Below are 15,269 nucleotides of genomic sequence, written 5' to 3' on the forward strand. Positions count from 1 at the left end.
AAAACATTTTGCAAGGACAAATTAAGTAGTGGAAATTACTTAGCTAGTCGTGGTAACAATACTTATTAAAATAGTAATACTACTAATAGTTAGTCTTATTTATACAAAAAAAACTGATTAAGGCAACAGTAATGAGAATAATAAAGTTTGTAATAACAATTCTCTTAAGAGCAACCAGACTAAACTAATAGAACACTTCCCATTATAATGCGTCATAAACTAGCTTGGGAAATCGGTAAAAGACCCAAATTATTGACAATAAAGTATAGATTAATAGGGGCCAAAGATTTAAAACAGGGAAATTCGTGTGAATGTAGTCTCTGTGGATGTTCTTGAGGTTACTCTTGTGAACATTACAAATACAAGCTTTTCAGAGAAAAAGAGCTTGTGTGGTTATTTGTGGTAATTTTGAAAAACGGTAAAGGCAGACTTAATGTCTCAAGGGTTCAACCCCCCTGAAGTTATAAAAATGCGTTCGTTTAGAAAGGAAAGACAACCTCCGCCTCTTCTATTTTTCAAGTTGCATGAATGTGAAGCAAGGATTTATAATTAAAATGTATAGAGTATATCACCTTGTCGGTTGAAATCTCTAAAAAGGCGAGAGAACCGGCTTGGCCATAAAGAAAAATACTGAAAGCCAAGCTATAAATGCATTAAATGCAATGGTTCTCACCAATGGAAAAGCGATCATGATTAGCCTACCTGCATCATTGCCAATGGTTGCATCCTGCGTTTCCACCGAAAAATGCATTTATGAGAAAAATTTATAATATATCAGCAAAAGCTTTCAAGAATTTTGAAAGTTTTGTTGATGAAAAAATGAGCTATGTACAGCGTCCGATACTTACTAATGCTATCAGCTCTCATCCGTCAAAGGCCATAACGGGGCTATCTCAATATGTAAATATAATTTTAATTAAAACGAGGTCGACTCTTAGTTCCTTGAAGATTTTGGAATAGAATGTCGACGACGTTCGTTGAAAAAAGCTGAAGTTACAGGGACTTATTGCCAGAATGGGCTTGGGCATAATTCTCATCTCTCAAACACAGTTGAAGGAAGTAATAGATTAAGAATACCTAACTATTCTGTTTAAAGGTGCGACAGGGAAGACTCTGGAGGAGGAGGCGTAGCTGTCTTATTATTTGAAACCATACCACCAAGCACCTTACTTTTTTGACTGGTAAGTTTAGAAGTTATCTTCGTAACTATGGGGCTCTGTCACAATGGAAAAGTTTGATATAGTAGCTGCTTGTAAATCACCCAACAAGGTTAGGCAATACTTTGATGTTAAGATTTTTGCGAATTTCTCCAGCATCTTAATGGCTGGAGATTTAAACTGTAAAACCCTTTATTGGAATAGCAGGCGGGAGGACGCCAATGAAAAGAGTTTTGCCGAAATAGCCGACAAAATAGGTTTAGTTGTTATTGGCCTAAAGAATACCAAGCCTCGTTCAGTCAAAGGGGCTGAGAGGTTTTAAATGTTACGGGGGATACTAAAATATTTACGTACCTGTCAAAATCAGCTCGGCTAGGGTTTAAAAACGTAGTCTTATTTGACTTTACTTAAGGCATGGCTTTAAACATGGAGGTTAATAATTAACCGTCGAAAAATAGCTTTATAATTATATTAAGAGGGATACCCCCTGAATCTTCTCCATCTAAATCGAACTGTCATTCCTCGAAGTAAGAAGATTAATCTAGGCATATATTTGAGGTGTTGTTTCTAAAGCTAGAAAAGCCATAACCGTCTTATAGCCCTTACTACTCTGAAAAAGTAAACTTCATCGTAAAAACCAGCTTCTGTTATACAAATCGGTTATACGCCCGCTTATGGCCTATGTCTCTATTTTTTGGGCCTATTCCTAAGCAAACATATTTATCCCTTCAACTTACATTCTAAGAATGGTGGTAGTTGTACGCAAAAGCCAACTACATAGAGTCCATCCAAGAATATTATAAAGTTTTTCGGGGTTAGAGCCAGTAATCACCATAGCATACTAATTAGACATGCTTGTACTAATGACCCTCGTTATTACAATAAGTACGCTCTGTCAAAACATTTTTATACCTATTGGAGGGGGTAAAAAAAAAGCTATAACTAAAGATTTATTTTATTAACTTATTTATAATATTTTTTTACAACTTATAAAGGTACTAAAGCTTTACTATTTTATCACATGGGGCATTGTTTTTAATTTATTATTTTGAAAAATTTTTTGCTATTAAGTCTTTATTGATATATACTATTTAGCTGCAATGATAAAGCGCATCCGTTTTAGTTGTATGGAGCTACGATTTGTTAAGCCGAAGCTTGCGCGCCCTCACTTAATAAAGAAAAGTAGATTAAGCTGTAAATGATGCCAATTTTAACTCCTGTAAACTAAAAAGGTCGAGATATTACCGGACTTGCCCTCCAGCGGGGGCTCTAAGCCAGGGAGGCATGGTTGTCGCTTCGCTGGCTGATCTCCAGGTGGCCTCGGATTTTCCACCACTCTAAGTCGCATGACTAGGGCCCGGGCTGGTTATATATTCACTTTTCACCAATCTTTCGAGACAGTCCTGACACCGGGAAAATGCACTACAGAGCATTTCATGCGCCCCAACCCCTCTTGGGGGAGGAAAATCAAAATAACCGCTTTGAAGTCGTAGTTAGTACTGACCATAGTACGCCAGTACTTCTTTTCTTCTACGATAGCTTCATGCGTTCGTTAGTGTCCCTGGGCTAATAGAATTAAAATTATTGTATAACTACATATTTGTGTACTGTAAAAATTACTTACTTCGGTCACTAGTTTAGGACGTGTCAGTTTACAGAATAACCTTACTGAGATAATGAAGCTTAATTGTTATTTGTACAAAATTTGTTTATCAACAGTTAAGCGTTCTTTAAAGTTGCATCGAATAAATACAGAAAAATAGGCCACCACCGCTTTGTTAGGAAAATCTTTGTCCGGTAAGAGGCTACTAGCTGATCCCCTCCCTTACACTGTACGTGGCGTTCAGTTTAATTTGCCTGACATCTAATCTAGGTGTTGTTATGTACGAATATTTTCGACAGGTGGTTTCTTTAATATTATAATTATGAAACAGGACACTTTTGTTAAATTCTCATTTTATAAAACCAATTGTTTTATTCTTTATGAGTTGATTATATTCCTTCATGCCTTCCTAATACGAATTTTTAACATTAAATACAGAGACACCTTAAACTGCAGGTTATGTCACGTAAAACAAGATTACTGTACTAAGATCCGTTTAAACAAACATCAAGCTTTAATGGCTTTAGGGAAAGTCACTTTTGTATATTATAGTACAACAGCTGCTGCGCTGTTTTGAACTGCTAGTCGTGATATTCGCTCTATCTTCTTTTGTAAAATCTCGCTTCATATAGTTATATTATTACTTTTTTAAAACCACTACTTTTCTTGCAGCAGCCATCGCTAGCTTACCATATAACTTATAAAAAAGTGAACTGTTCACATACCTTATGTAATTGCCCGCTTGTAAAAGCCGTTTTTAACCTTATTATTTATTACGCCAAGAAATGTTGCGAGTTGTGATACCTTGATAGCAAGCCTTTGAAACGTTTTGGCTATTACAAAGTGTTTTTTTTTTTCAAGATAAAGCTTCTAGAGCTTAATAAAAAATTAAATGTAAATAATATACTATAAAGACTGTTAGAACCTATTATCTTAATTAACGATCTTTCGGGCGTAGTGGGAGGTCTAACTAGTTGAGTGCCCAACTTCCCTAATTCGAGTCCAAAGTGACATGTTTTTAACAAGCGTACACTCCGGGTTCTCAGGGTCAAAAATGGAGATCAAAAAGTTAGTGGTATAGGTTCTGCCTCGAACAGTATATAGTACTGAGCAGCTTAACGCAGAAGCAATGACTCAAACGAAGCGTAGTTGTCATAAGAGCTGCTTATGTTGATAGTTTATAACAAAATTATGGATTTTAAAGAGATATAATTAGAGATTTCTATAAGTGAAGCGGGTTATAAAATAATTAATTAGATCTTGTCACGGCAAGCAGTTAAGTATTTATCGTTAAGAAAACTATGCCAAGATTTTTATTGCTTTCAGTGAAGCTTTCAAATATTTTGCTCTTAAAAGAGGGAGATTTATGAGAAACATAGTAGATTGATTATTTCACCAATACTTTATAATGTACCTTCTAATAGAGGTAGAACTCTATAGCTTTATTTTTAAACTGCGGGCAGCATAAAAGAAAAAACCGTTTAGCAACCATTATAAATAAAAAATTGAGAGATGTATTTTGACTTGTTTATTAACGATTGAAACAAGGAGATTAAGGCACCACGCAAAGTTTTTGGGAGCAGAAAACTGAAAGTTCATCGGGTACTTCACTACGACATTGGGTTGCCAGAGGAAATAACGTTTGTATCTCGAAAGTGACTGAGCCTATACCCGGCGGCACCTTCAGACGACAGAACGTGTACGTGGGCTGACGGGTGGTAGTAATGTACAGAACAGTCTGCTTTCCATACTACAAAAAAATGCATTAAGAGAAAAGAAAGGAACTGTCTCGCAGGAAAGAACACGCATACGATATCGGTCATCTTTCCATACACGTTGAACTGGGAACAAGTCTTAGAGGCATCCCACTGAAGCAATCCGCAGATACTTGACGAAAATTTTAAAAAGGCAGCAGAAGACATTCTCTAGCTAAGTTCAAGCGTACCTAGAATCCTCTTGGTGGTGACAAAAATTTTTAAGTTGCAAAGAGCTTAAGAAAACGGCATCTTTTATAGGCTTATTTTCCATGACCTGTGCGCATAGGAGAGAAGATGCATATTTACGCAGACAATATAAGAACTCGATCCTTACAGTGAGTCGACCGAAGAAGACGCGACTGTCTTTCTCCAGCTTAACCTCAATTTTTTTTAAAAAGTCTTCCTGCAAAGGTTTTAAGTTGAGGGTCAACAGGTTCCAGCCATCGGAGTCCTTACGCTACAGAAACAGCTTATAATTTAAGCAAGTTTGGAAGTGAAATATATAACCACGTACTTCTTCGGCTAGAATCGTCAAGTCTTTGCTTTGGCAGTCCCTGTAGGAGAACTCTATTGGATGTCTATAGGGGAAAAAGTTTAAGAGGATAGCACACATTTTTGGGTGTATAAGACCTATTTAAGAAGGAAAGTCTAATAGAAAAGGGCGAAGGCGACAAGTTTGCCGGCTTGAAGACCAGTCTAATTAGAAGGCCTGCCTGTGTAGCGAAGTGGCAGTGCTCCAGCAACGTGAAATAACTGCTTGCGGCTTATGATAGACAGTCGAGGAGCGACTACACCGCAAACAATAAGAAATGTACCAGAAGCCTCCAATTCAAGAGAGGAACCTCCTTCATAGGCTTCATCAAAGGAAAATTTTAAGTTTTTACTATTGAAAAGCTTAAATTAAAAATAGTATAATTTGAACTTAAGAAAATCTACGAAGTAGATTTAGCCAATATAGAGGGTAATAAAGGCGACGTTAAACTTATATGTGACCATTCCTTTTCCGAAACCAGCTAATAACATTGTATAGCAAAGAAGTTGAGGAAAGGTTTCAAGAATCAAAAAAAAAAAGGGCTACTTTTCCCTTCACGAAGTAACGCTTTCCAAATCCCACGTTGAAAAAAGAATCGAAAGGTAGTTGAACGCTGTCGAATGCTTGACAGAACGGGGTAAACGAGTCTAGTAAATAAATAATAAGAGTCATTAATAACATTAAAGTGATACAAAGTGCACCCCAAAACAGCTGATTGCCGAGTAAGTCGAGTTTGTTGTTTTTAGATTCATAAATCCAACCAGGAGCAAAAAGAGCTATGTGCAAATTTTCGTACTGTGAGATCAGTTCAACCGCCTACAAGAGCAACTAAGCACTTCGCTTTAGTTACCACAAGCGCCCCTTTTACCTTATGGGTGTTGAGGCCCCCACCACCGGGAGACCCTCGACCAAAGACGTCGATCCCGACATATACATCCACCGGATGGCTTTTTAGTAAAGAGTGCGTCCTGAGCAAAGTATGCCAAGATTAAAAAATCTGAAGAAAAAGACAAATATAAAAAGGTCACCTAAAAAGACAAGAGGTATCCCAAAAGTAGTTGAGGAAGATTGCTATTATGAAGAAATAAGTAAAAAGAGACTTCTTTCTTTGAATGAAAGGACCATCACAGTGCTGGGCAAACTCAAGGTTGGAAAGGTTCAATTCATTTTGCCAGCACAAGTGGCCGTTACGAGTCAAGCTGTCGTACCATATAACCTAAGGCGTTTGGTAATTGGTTGATAACCTCAAATAAATTCAGAAAGGAGTAGCAATACCTTGGAAGCAGGAAGAGAAGCCTCTAACTTGAGCTTGAGGTATTCTAAAAACATAAATAGATTGGGTATGTTAGCCTCTTCCACGGGATTTTCAATGTTAATCAGCCATCCGTCAAAGCAGTAGTGCGTAGCAATGGGAAACCTGGAGCCAGTTTACAAGCAAAGGTTTTGAAAATAGAATTCATACCAACTGGTCGGCAAAAGAAAGGGCAGTTTTTTCCAACTTAAAAAGATCCTCGCAAATATAGTAGCCCTCCTTCCATTCCGTTATGACGGTCCCCTATTTTTAACAAAGATTCGTGTTAGAAGTAGCCCTCCTCTTCCGACTTGAAGACTTCATCTTATAGAAACCTCAAGTTTGCTACAAATATGTAAGTTTTACCAAAATGGGAACATGATTTCGGTGTGCAATGTCTATCCACGAGGTAGGAGGTATAGTAACAAAGTTGTGGCTTAAGCAATAAAAGGACAAATTTAAAAAGAAACAATAAAAAGAGTTTTAAAAAAATACCTAAAGTATATGAAATACTCGATATAAGACCAACTAGAAACTATATTATATACTTCTGAACAAGGAACCATCTGGGTGTACTTATCTTCCATAAGATACCTATTTGAAAAATATTGACATAAGTATGCTTATACAGCCTGCTAGTAGTTACCCGCCCATCATATGGCAGACTATTAACTTAATTTTGTTATCGCCATCCTTAACTCTTCCTGAAGATTAGTTAAGAACTGAGAACTTATTTAAATAACTCAAGAGTGGTGTTTACCATTAGGATTTAACCTTGGAGAAGTCTTATTATCGTTAACCACCTCTGGTTTCCACAAAGAAACCTGCGAGTAAAAAATTAATAAAATATATTAAGTAAACAGCGAGAAGTAATACCTCCTGAAGGTTTTTTAAGGGTTTAGAAGAGGGGACAAATAGTTTGCAATCCTCACAAGAAGCCTGAAGAAGAACCTTATTCATGTTAATATTCTTTAATATTTAGTTGAGGATATAGAATAAAGCAGAAGATCTGTAAAAAAAAATTAGTTACCAGTTATATTTTAAATAGATTGACTGCATTTAGTAAGTGCTATGCACAGAAGAACGTTTATAATAAAAATTTTTTAACATTTAGTGACCAACTAACAGCTAATGCCTAATTTTGAGCCAGGTGGACCAATTACCGTAAAATAAATAATAATTCGAGTGCTAAAATTTCTATGGTCTTTTAAATTCGTATGAAACAATAATGGGCTAGTCGTGTAAACATACATCCAGTCAACTTTATTCTCAATAAAACAGTTAAACACTTACTTATAGTATTGATGCGACTTATTAACTTTGTGCGAGCAACCTGCAAACTCTTTATAAGAGCAAGGCCAATTTTTGCAAGATTTAAGCAATTCAAACTGCTTACACTTTTACAAGTGACACTTCTTATATAGTGCAGGTATCTATTAGCGAATCTGATATTAAATTTTTTATTGCGTAATTTAGTTCTTGATTTAAATTTTGCTGTAGTAATGATTTAAAAGTGAATTTTCTCCACTGAACTTTCGTTGCTTCTATATAATAACTTAAAATTTTTAGTTCTAAATTGTCTATTTTTAATATCGGCAAGTTATATACTTTACAAATCATTAGCGATATTGTAATAATTCTGCGCTATGTTTTAAATTTAACAATGAATCCCTTCAAAACGTAACTAATCTTGTCCCTAGACCCACAAGCACGTCAGACTTGGGCAGTAGGATTATAGTTATCATTTACTACGAAATCTCGTCTTTAAGTTTAGAAACATAACCTTTTGTTAGTATTAGCTATTATTATTGCCGGTTAGGCTGTAAGGGAAATTTAAATCTATCTGTTGTAAAAGCACCGAAATGTACTGCATTCATAAATCACCACCTTGTTAACCGTACGTAATTACAGAAGAAAAAAAGCAGTTAAAGCTGTCTTAGATGAAGGACTTAGCTTATTTTTTTATTATAAATATTAGAGATGCAAGAGCCCGTACACTTAAAATTGTTAGATTTTTTCACCACGCCAAAGAGAAGACGATCTTCTATGGGGCGGAACACTAAAAAATTAAATTCTAACACATACCCATACCTTATTAAATAATAATATTAATGTCAATTGGCTATATATAGTAATATATCCATAAATTTTACATGTATCCAAATTTAGTAAATACTTCTTCTGGGAGAAGTGGCGGTTAGAACTAGAACAGTCGGTAAACTATTGAACTTTAATTCTTTTTAACTCCCCACCACGCGAATGAGTGGACGCTTTTTGGAGGCAACCAAGACAGTATTAAGTTACTAAGTTCTAACAAAAGCAGCTCCTAAACCGTGAGCACAGTTGGTCTATAATAAAGATTACAGTTTTAATTACTGTAGGCTGCCTAAGAACTATGATGCAATAAAGATGGTTTCTGCTAAAAAATGGGTAATATATTAAAAGTCCCACTGTAGAGTTGAAAGAAGACGGTTATACCTGCCTCTAAATCATAGTATTTTGTAGAGGTCGCTTCTTCTAATCCATGTCGCATAAAAGGTTTCAATAATATAAAAATTTTTATGGAGATGCAATTATTAAATGGCTTATTAACTGGTATAACTTATGACTAAGAATATTTGCAGTGAAGCAATTAGTATCTTCTAATATTTTACCTTACGTTAATTATGTGAACATTCGCAACTTTTGTAATAAATAAATTTTAATATGTTATAAGCAAAAACTCTACTTTACTATGTGTGATAATGTGAAACTAACAAAACTTAGAAATCGTTATGTTGTGAAAAACACATTCGCAAGAACTTAGCAGACATTTACACAAAAATTAAAAACTCAAAAGACGTGGTCTATGACACTCTGCTCTCCCAAATGAATCTACAATTACGGTACAACTATAAATTTCTGTTAAACAACCCAAAAAAAGGCAGTATATGTAGTGTTCACAACAGTTTTAAAGACGTGTGAAATATGTCACTGTTTAAAGACACCACCGTAGCCAAATTAGATTAATACGAGTTCACGCTAGTACATCTGGTAACACTATTATACTGGGTTATTGAATAATTTGGATAGCTAAAAAGAAAAATGGCTTATATTTTATTGACATTAGACTTGTTTATTACAAGGCGCTTGATACATTCTAACATAGTAAAGCATACCTTATCATTATTATATATATGGACACGTATACGTAAGCTACAAAAAAACCTAAAAAACTTTCCGACTAAATAAAACCCTTTATTAGGAAAATAGCGTGATTTGTAATTAAAAAATTACAACCCAAACTCGTTAAAGACAGAAACATTAATTCGGGGCAATTATTTTATGTGTGGTATCATCGGAGGGGATATATGGTCACATAAGTTTTATTAATGCGTCACTGTCAGTAGAAAAAATGCAACTTGAGAACATTTCACTAAATTTTTATTATAAAAGTGAATAAAAAATTAGAGAAATTAGTCGTCAGGGGAAAAAATTAATAATATTTTCAAAATTTAAAAATAAACGGTTATACTACTAATGCCGTCATTGAAGAAGAACAGACAAAAAAGAAGAAAAGAATTTAACTAGAGGACATGCAAACAATATACAACATGACCCTCTTTTTACAGAAATAGTCAGCATTACCCTTATTATACTGGAAGGAAGCTATGTGGGACCTAGTATTTACGACTTACAACTTACCCAAGTCTAAAAAAAACCACACCCAATCAACTACACTGAACGAGATTTAAAGTCATTTCATACAAACCGCTAAAGCGTAATGTCATACCGAAAAATGATAAAATCAAAAGGAAAGAGGAATACAGAGAGATTAAAGAAGGGGTCTTATCCAAGTCACTTCATTTAACCATAAACTATTTTTTAATACTAAATACTGATACCAAAAGTGTAATATAGACTAAAAACCATACAATTTATGAAAACAACTTTTCTATAATTAACATTAGAACTTTATCATCAACAATTCAACTTCATTCTGCACTGAAAAGTGACTATAAATGCGAAACCTAATATTATAAGCAATTTCCTAAACTTTTAATTACATAAACGAGATAAGAGAGCCAATCTAAATTGAAAGAGGTAGGAACCAATCTTGATAGAGACTGTTAAACAGCAACCCAAGCGGGATAATAGAACACGAATACATCAAGAAATATAAGCAGATTTCTCGACGAAACTCTAAAGCGAGATGAGAACAAAGATATTAAATCTCAAAAGACGGATTTTCAAAAAATAACGAACAGTGTAAAGAACAGACCACAGCCAACACTAGTTATAGTAAAATACAATCGGCCTTTACTACATTAAGGCGATGTAAACCACACCCTAATACATACAATTTAAACGAAGACCATTAAACACTACAAGGTAACCGAGTACGTTACGAAATATATATGAAGAGCTTATAAACCTATATAAGTTACCGTTTACATATAAAACATTACTCCAATATTATGTGGAGATGGAATAGAAGCAAAATCGGATTTACTGAATGCTTTGCCTCATACACCAGAATAGCAAAAGAGGTAGTAACCGCGGTATACAAAGATCACTATCACAAGGAGTACTTTACATGTCTCAAGACATTTGTGTGCATTCTGACTAAGCCGAAGCACCCCTCCCCTTTCCCAATTTAACTATTTCAAATGAGTTACAGTAGTAACAAAAAATTCTTTAATAACCACTCCTAAATCTCCTCCTCATCCTTTGGGTACTTTTTGTATAGCAAAAGTACGAGTTCTATAAGCGCATTAAAAGGGTATAAGCCTACTCTTCATCTAAAGTTTATCTAATCTTGCCATGACAATCACTTCCCTGGCAAGTCGAGTAAGTCCTTTCTGGCTTGTAAACAGAATTTCAATTGCAGTTTTCCGCAGTCCCTAAGGGACGTAAGAAAAGTTTTTAGTCGGATTATTTTTCATGTTTACATGCATGCACACTTTTCCTTAACACAATTTTTTTTTACTCATCAACTTTGTTTACAATATAACATAAATACAATTAACTATAAAATTCAGAGTCTTACTAGTGGGGGGGCCACACCAATGACTTAGGAACGGGGTGGTATTATTTTGCTATGCATGTATTGCCTGCCACGATGCTGTTTGGGAGAAACGCAACTACTTCCCATATTTTTTCTTTTTACTTTGGTCGAACACTTTAATTAGCTATCATTTCTAGAGTTGGTTAGTTATTTTGTTCTACTAAAGTAGAACTCAATAATTAAGCCTTCGTTTTACTTAATCACATCTACCTTTTTGTTACGCACTTGTTAGTTATCTTTTTAGTAATGTTACACTGCAAATTATATAATTGTGTACATTTGTTACAGTTTTCGGTGTAACAATACTAAAAAGTAGAATAAACAAGTATATGACAGAAACGTAGCTATCAGTTAAAGGAAGGATTATTGAGGAGTTCTGCTTTAGAATTACTAAAGTCATTTTGGTAAAACCCAGTACTTTCCGTAGGGTTTTCCATACTAAACGATTATTCGAAATCAAATACTTATTTTTTTAAGATGTCTCTAATAATTCTACAGAGCAATCCTACACGAAATGACTACAATGATTCTACACCAACAGAACAATTCTCTACTAAATTACATAAATTTCTCTCATTAAAGAACATAAGAATTTTTTAAATGAATATAACAATATTCTATTAGACACTCTAGCAGAGTGCATGCTAACCCTGGAGGACAGGAGCTTACTTAAATTAGATAAAATTTTCTAATTTAAGTAAATTTTAGTTAATTAAATTACACGAATATTAAAAAAAAACTCGTCTTTCCCCTAGCGATGTTTGTAACAGATATTAAAGGAGCTTATTCTCCTTTGAAAAATTCGGTTCTTAAATGTTTAATAAAATTAGAACCTTATCTAAATAACATAAATACCGGCCTGACTTTTATTAAATTAGAGGTTCTATATATTCATAAAGTCACGATAGTTATTAACATATGACTTTTAAATCTCTCTTTTAGTAAAGATTTTTTTATTGTTTAGTTCAGTTAGCTAGGCTATTAGATTAAAAGTTCTTGGTTATTTAATTTTTAACTTTCTAAATTAATCTAGCAGTTTTTTATCCAATGTACTTTTTGCTATTTAAAGATTTACCGAAACATTCCCAAAAAGAGAATTCTTGTCCACCACTATTTATTTACTACTCTCTCAGATATTTTTAGCAGCTTTATGTTAACTGCTAAATGCTTCAATGGTTTAAATGTCCCATCAGTTTATTTAACTTTCCCCGGGGCTTCCATCTCTTGTTTGTAAGTCTTACAGCAAATATCACCCTCTCCCGCACCGTGACTACTAAATTAAAAGCCATCTCACCTTCATTATCTTTTTTTAAATTATTCTCTTTAATAAATAGGCAAGCATTATTCAAGAAGGCTAGTACTCAGATCAAGGTGTCATGATAAGTAATACCTCTTTTTCGCTAAAGAATATGCTTATTCTTCCAGCTAGATATATAGTGAAATCATGTCTTAAAAACTTATGCCAGAGCCGTACCAGAACCAAAATAGATGACTAGACTTTAAGAATAATTAGTACTTTTATGAGGAAGAATCGATGGGATCGCCGAGGATGTAACTAAAACAAATAGTTTAATTTATGACCGCATGCACTTACTTCTCTTGCTGTGAATGAGAGTAGCATTATAACTGATACTGCTCATTTCGGCTTTTATAAGCTTTGTAACAACGTACAATAATGTCTTTATTAAAGAATACTAGATGTGCGGTAGCTAGTTTCTACTAAAGGAGTAGACATTTCAATTGAACTTGTAAAAGTTGAAAACGTCATTCGAAGTGTAATAAAAAATTGGATAAAGTTTGTATAGGTTTGGGTTTTGAAATTGACTTTGAAGGTACAACGTTTTGTAAGTTCGTTAAGTAAGATGAAGCAAAAATTTTAAGTACCATTGCAGTATCCACTAAAAAGTTCTTTATTTCAAAAATATGGTTTTATAATTTTCCTTTTATATTCTTAACCCGGTAACAAGATTTTTTAATCAAATTCGAGCCAGTGAGCTTTATAGAAGGGAATTTCGCTTAACCTTAACTCTCTAACCATAAATTTAAATGAGAGCAAAGCAGTGTGAATTTTAACTGTTTTTATGTTCGTGGGTCAACCTCTTAAATATTGAAGTTTAAGACAATTAGTTTTTTAGTATATCTAAAAGGGTGATCAACTCCCCCATAAGTGCTCACTTCTTAGGAGTAAACCTATCTAAACAATTTAAATCAGCCCTTCCAGGACAGAAAGAATTTTTTTTCGACCTTGTTTGTTCAAATTGGTTCAGCCTTCGAAATTTTAAATAAAGTTTTTGGAGGAGGATCTACTTAGAGTAATCTACTATCTTTAGATCTAATTAATAAACTAATGTATAAATAAAATTCAAGACTCTGTGACTTTTAAATAAAAACGAAAGAACAATTTAGTTATATTTACAATAATAAAAATATTGCGATCTAAGTTTAATAAAATGGTTTCTGGTTCCAATTTAGTGTTTTTTTTAAATAAAAATCTGGAATTTCGTTAAATACATTTTAAATAAAATTATTGAGAAAAAATTCCTTTTTAAAAAGAGAGTAGAAGTGAAAACAGTGTCCTGCTGTTCGATTTAATTGAAAGGTAGGGAATGGGTATATATGCATAGGTATGACGTCAAGTATAATCAGTCGGACGAATAAGCCCTATATAGAAAGGTTGTCCATCCCAGGTTTAAGGGAAAAATCTGATCACTGTTTTAGAGGTCTGTCATGTTTACTTTTTTTGCGAGTTCAAAAAAGAAACCATTTTTTAGTTGTAAAACGTTTGTTCGATAGGTTAAAAACTGTATTTTATACTTTTCTATAGTCTTGGTAGGAGATTTAAAAATCTACTAATTTAGTGGGGGAGTGAAATATTTTTTTATAGTACATTGCTTGGTAAGGGGATCTTTGAAATTATAACTACTCAGTGTGTTTTTGTATGTTGTTGTATATTTTCTTTGTTCCCGATGGTTGTTTAAACTCTTCTTTTAAAAGTTAGCGTGTTTCAGGTGTTTAATTTATCGTGAATTAACTGTATCTCATTCTCTATTATTTATATTATAATCATTTTTCTTGTGTATAGACTTTTAAAAATAATCCTGAGCTTTAAGCGACATGTTTAATAAATTCTTTAGGGGGTATCGCCCCTTCAATTATTTTATCTTTGTCTTCGAAAAAAAATAAATATATTTACTGTGTTTGATTATTATATCTTAGTTGATCAGAGCTTTTTATCAATAAAGCCTTCTTTAAGATATTAATTTAAGCTAAATGATTTATAATTTATGGGATGGATAATATAACAAAATAAAGTAACAGTAAGCATTTTTATAAAAATTAAATTTAGAGAAAGGGACAGAACGAAAAGAATTAGTAAAACGTTAATTACTGACTCGTTTTTCTTTTCTATTGCACATATATATATATATATATATGAAATTAATATAACCTAAGTATAAATGTAAAAAAACAATTTAGTAAAAAATTTAAAGATCTACGATTGCAAGTTATATTATTAAGAGTCTAAGAACTTTATATTTTTACTACAGGTCGTTCTTGCCCTTTCTTTCCCACCCTACTTATATATGCATTTGTTAGATGAAACCAACTACCACCAAGTGAAACTAAACCCTCATAAGTTCGAAATTTACTTATATAAGCGCTTTAGGTAAAATGCAGCTAAAACAGGGTGAAAAGAAGTAAAAAGCAATAAAAAGCAATTGAGAGTTACTTTATTAAAAGGAGGTACAATCGACAATTTCTTCAAATTCTGCTAATTAATGAGCTTCTCTATTTTTTGTGGTTATATTTGCTCTAAAATTTTTGGGTTAATGTTGGCCACGCGCTTTTAGTAATTAGTATGTGAGTTAATATGAATTCAGA

At 33.5% G+C, this 15,269-nt stretch overlaps 1 protein-coding gene across 1 annotated transcript; it reads right to left on the reverse strand.

The window, feature by feature from the left end:
• Window positions 1-4,312: 4,312 nt before the first annotated feature.
• Window positions 4,313-7,300, reverse strand: LOC135141943 (cytosolic endo-beta-N-acetylglucosaminidase-like). Its single transcript, XM_064073557.1, has 20 exons — window positions 7,217-7,300; window positions 7,101-7,164; window positions 6,987-7,044; window positions 6,836-6,934; window positions 6,707-6,776; window positions 6,507-6,604; window positions 6,325-6,466; window positions 6,172-6,265; window positions 6,078-6,120; window positions 5,918-6,017; window positions 5,751-5,865; window positions 5,596-5,696; window positions 5,454-5,530; window positions 5,333-5,400; window positions 5,148-5,280; window positions 5,032-5,095; window positions 4,852-4,974; window positions 4,706-4,791; window positions 4,572-4,647; window positions 4,313-4,510 (listed from the first exon to the last, which is right to left on the reverse strand). Exons 1-20 carry the CDS (start codon window positions 7,298-7,300, stop codon window positions 4,313-4,315), a joined length of 1,893 nt encoding a protein of 630 aa, XP_063929627.1.
• Between the last annotated feature and the right edge of the window lie 7,969 nt (window positions 7,301-15,269).

Source organism: Zophobas morio, unplaced genomic scaffold, assembly GCF_036711695.1.
Source record: "Zophobas morio isolate AGI-343-1 ecotype UQ-CSIRO unplaced genomic scaffold, CSIRO_AGI_Zmor_V1 ptg000045l, whole genome shotgun sequence".
Taxonomy (NCBI): domain Eukaryota; kingdom Metazoa; phylum Arthropoda; class Insecta; order Coleoptera; family Tenebrionidae; genus Zophobas; species Zophobas morio.

Excerpts from the sequence above, each read along its gene's own strand:
- LOC135141943 (XM_064073557.1), bottom strand. The coding sequence starts at position 7,300 with ATGAATAAGGTTCTTCTTCAGGCTTCTTGTGAGGATTGCAAACTATTT. Across the intron at positions 5,531-5,595 it reads GTTACTTCGTGAAGGGAAAA|CTGGTTTCGGAAAAGGAATG; the intron begins GTAGCCCTTTTT and ends CAATGTTATTAG. Across the intron at positions 5,401-5,453 it reads ATATTGGCTAAATCTACTTC|TAAAAACTTAAAATTTTCCT; the intron begins GTAGATTTTCTT and ends GCTTTTCAATAG.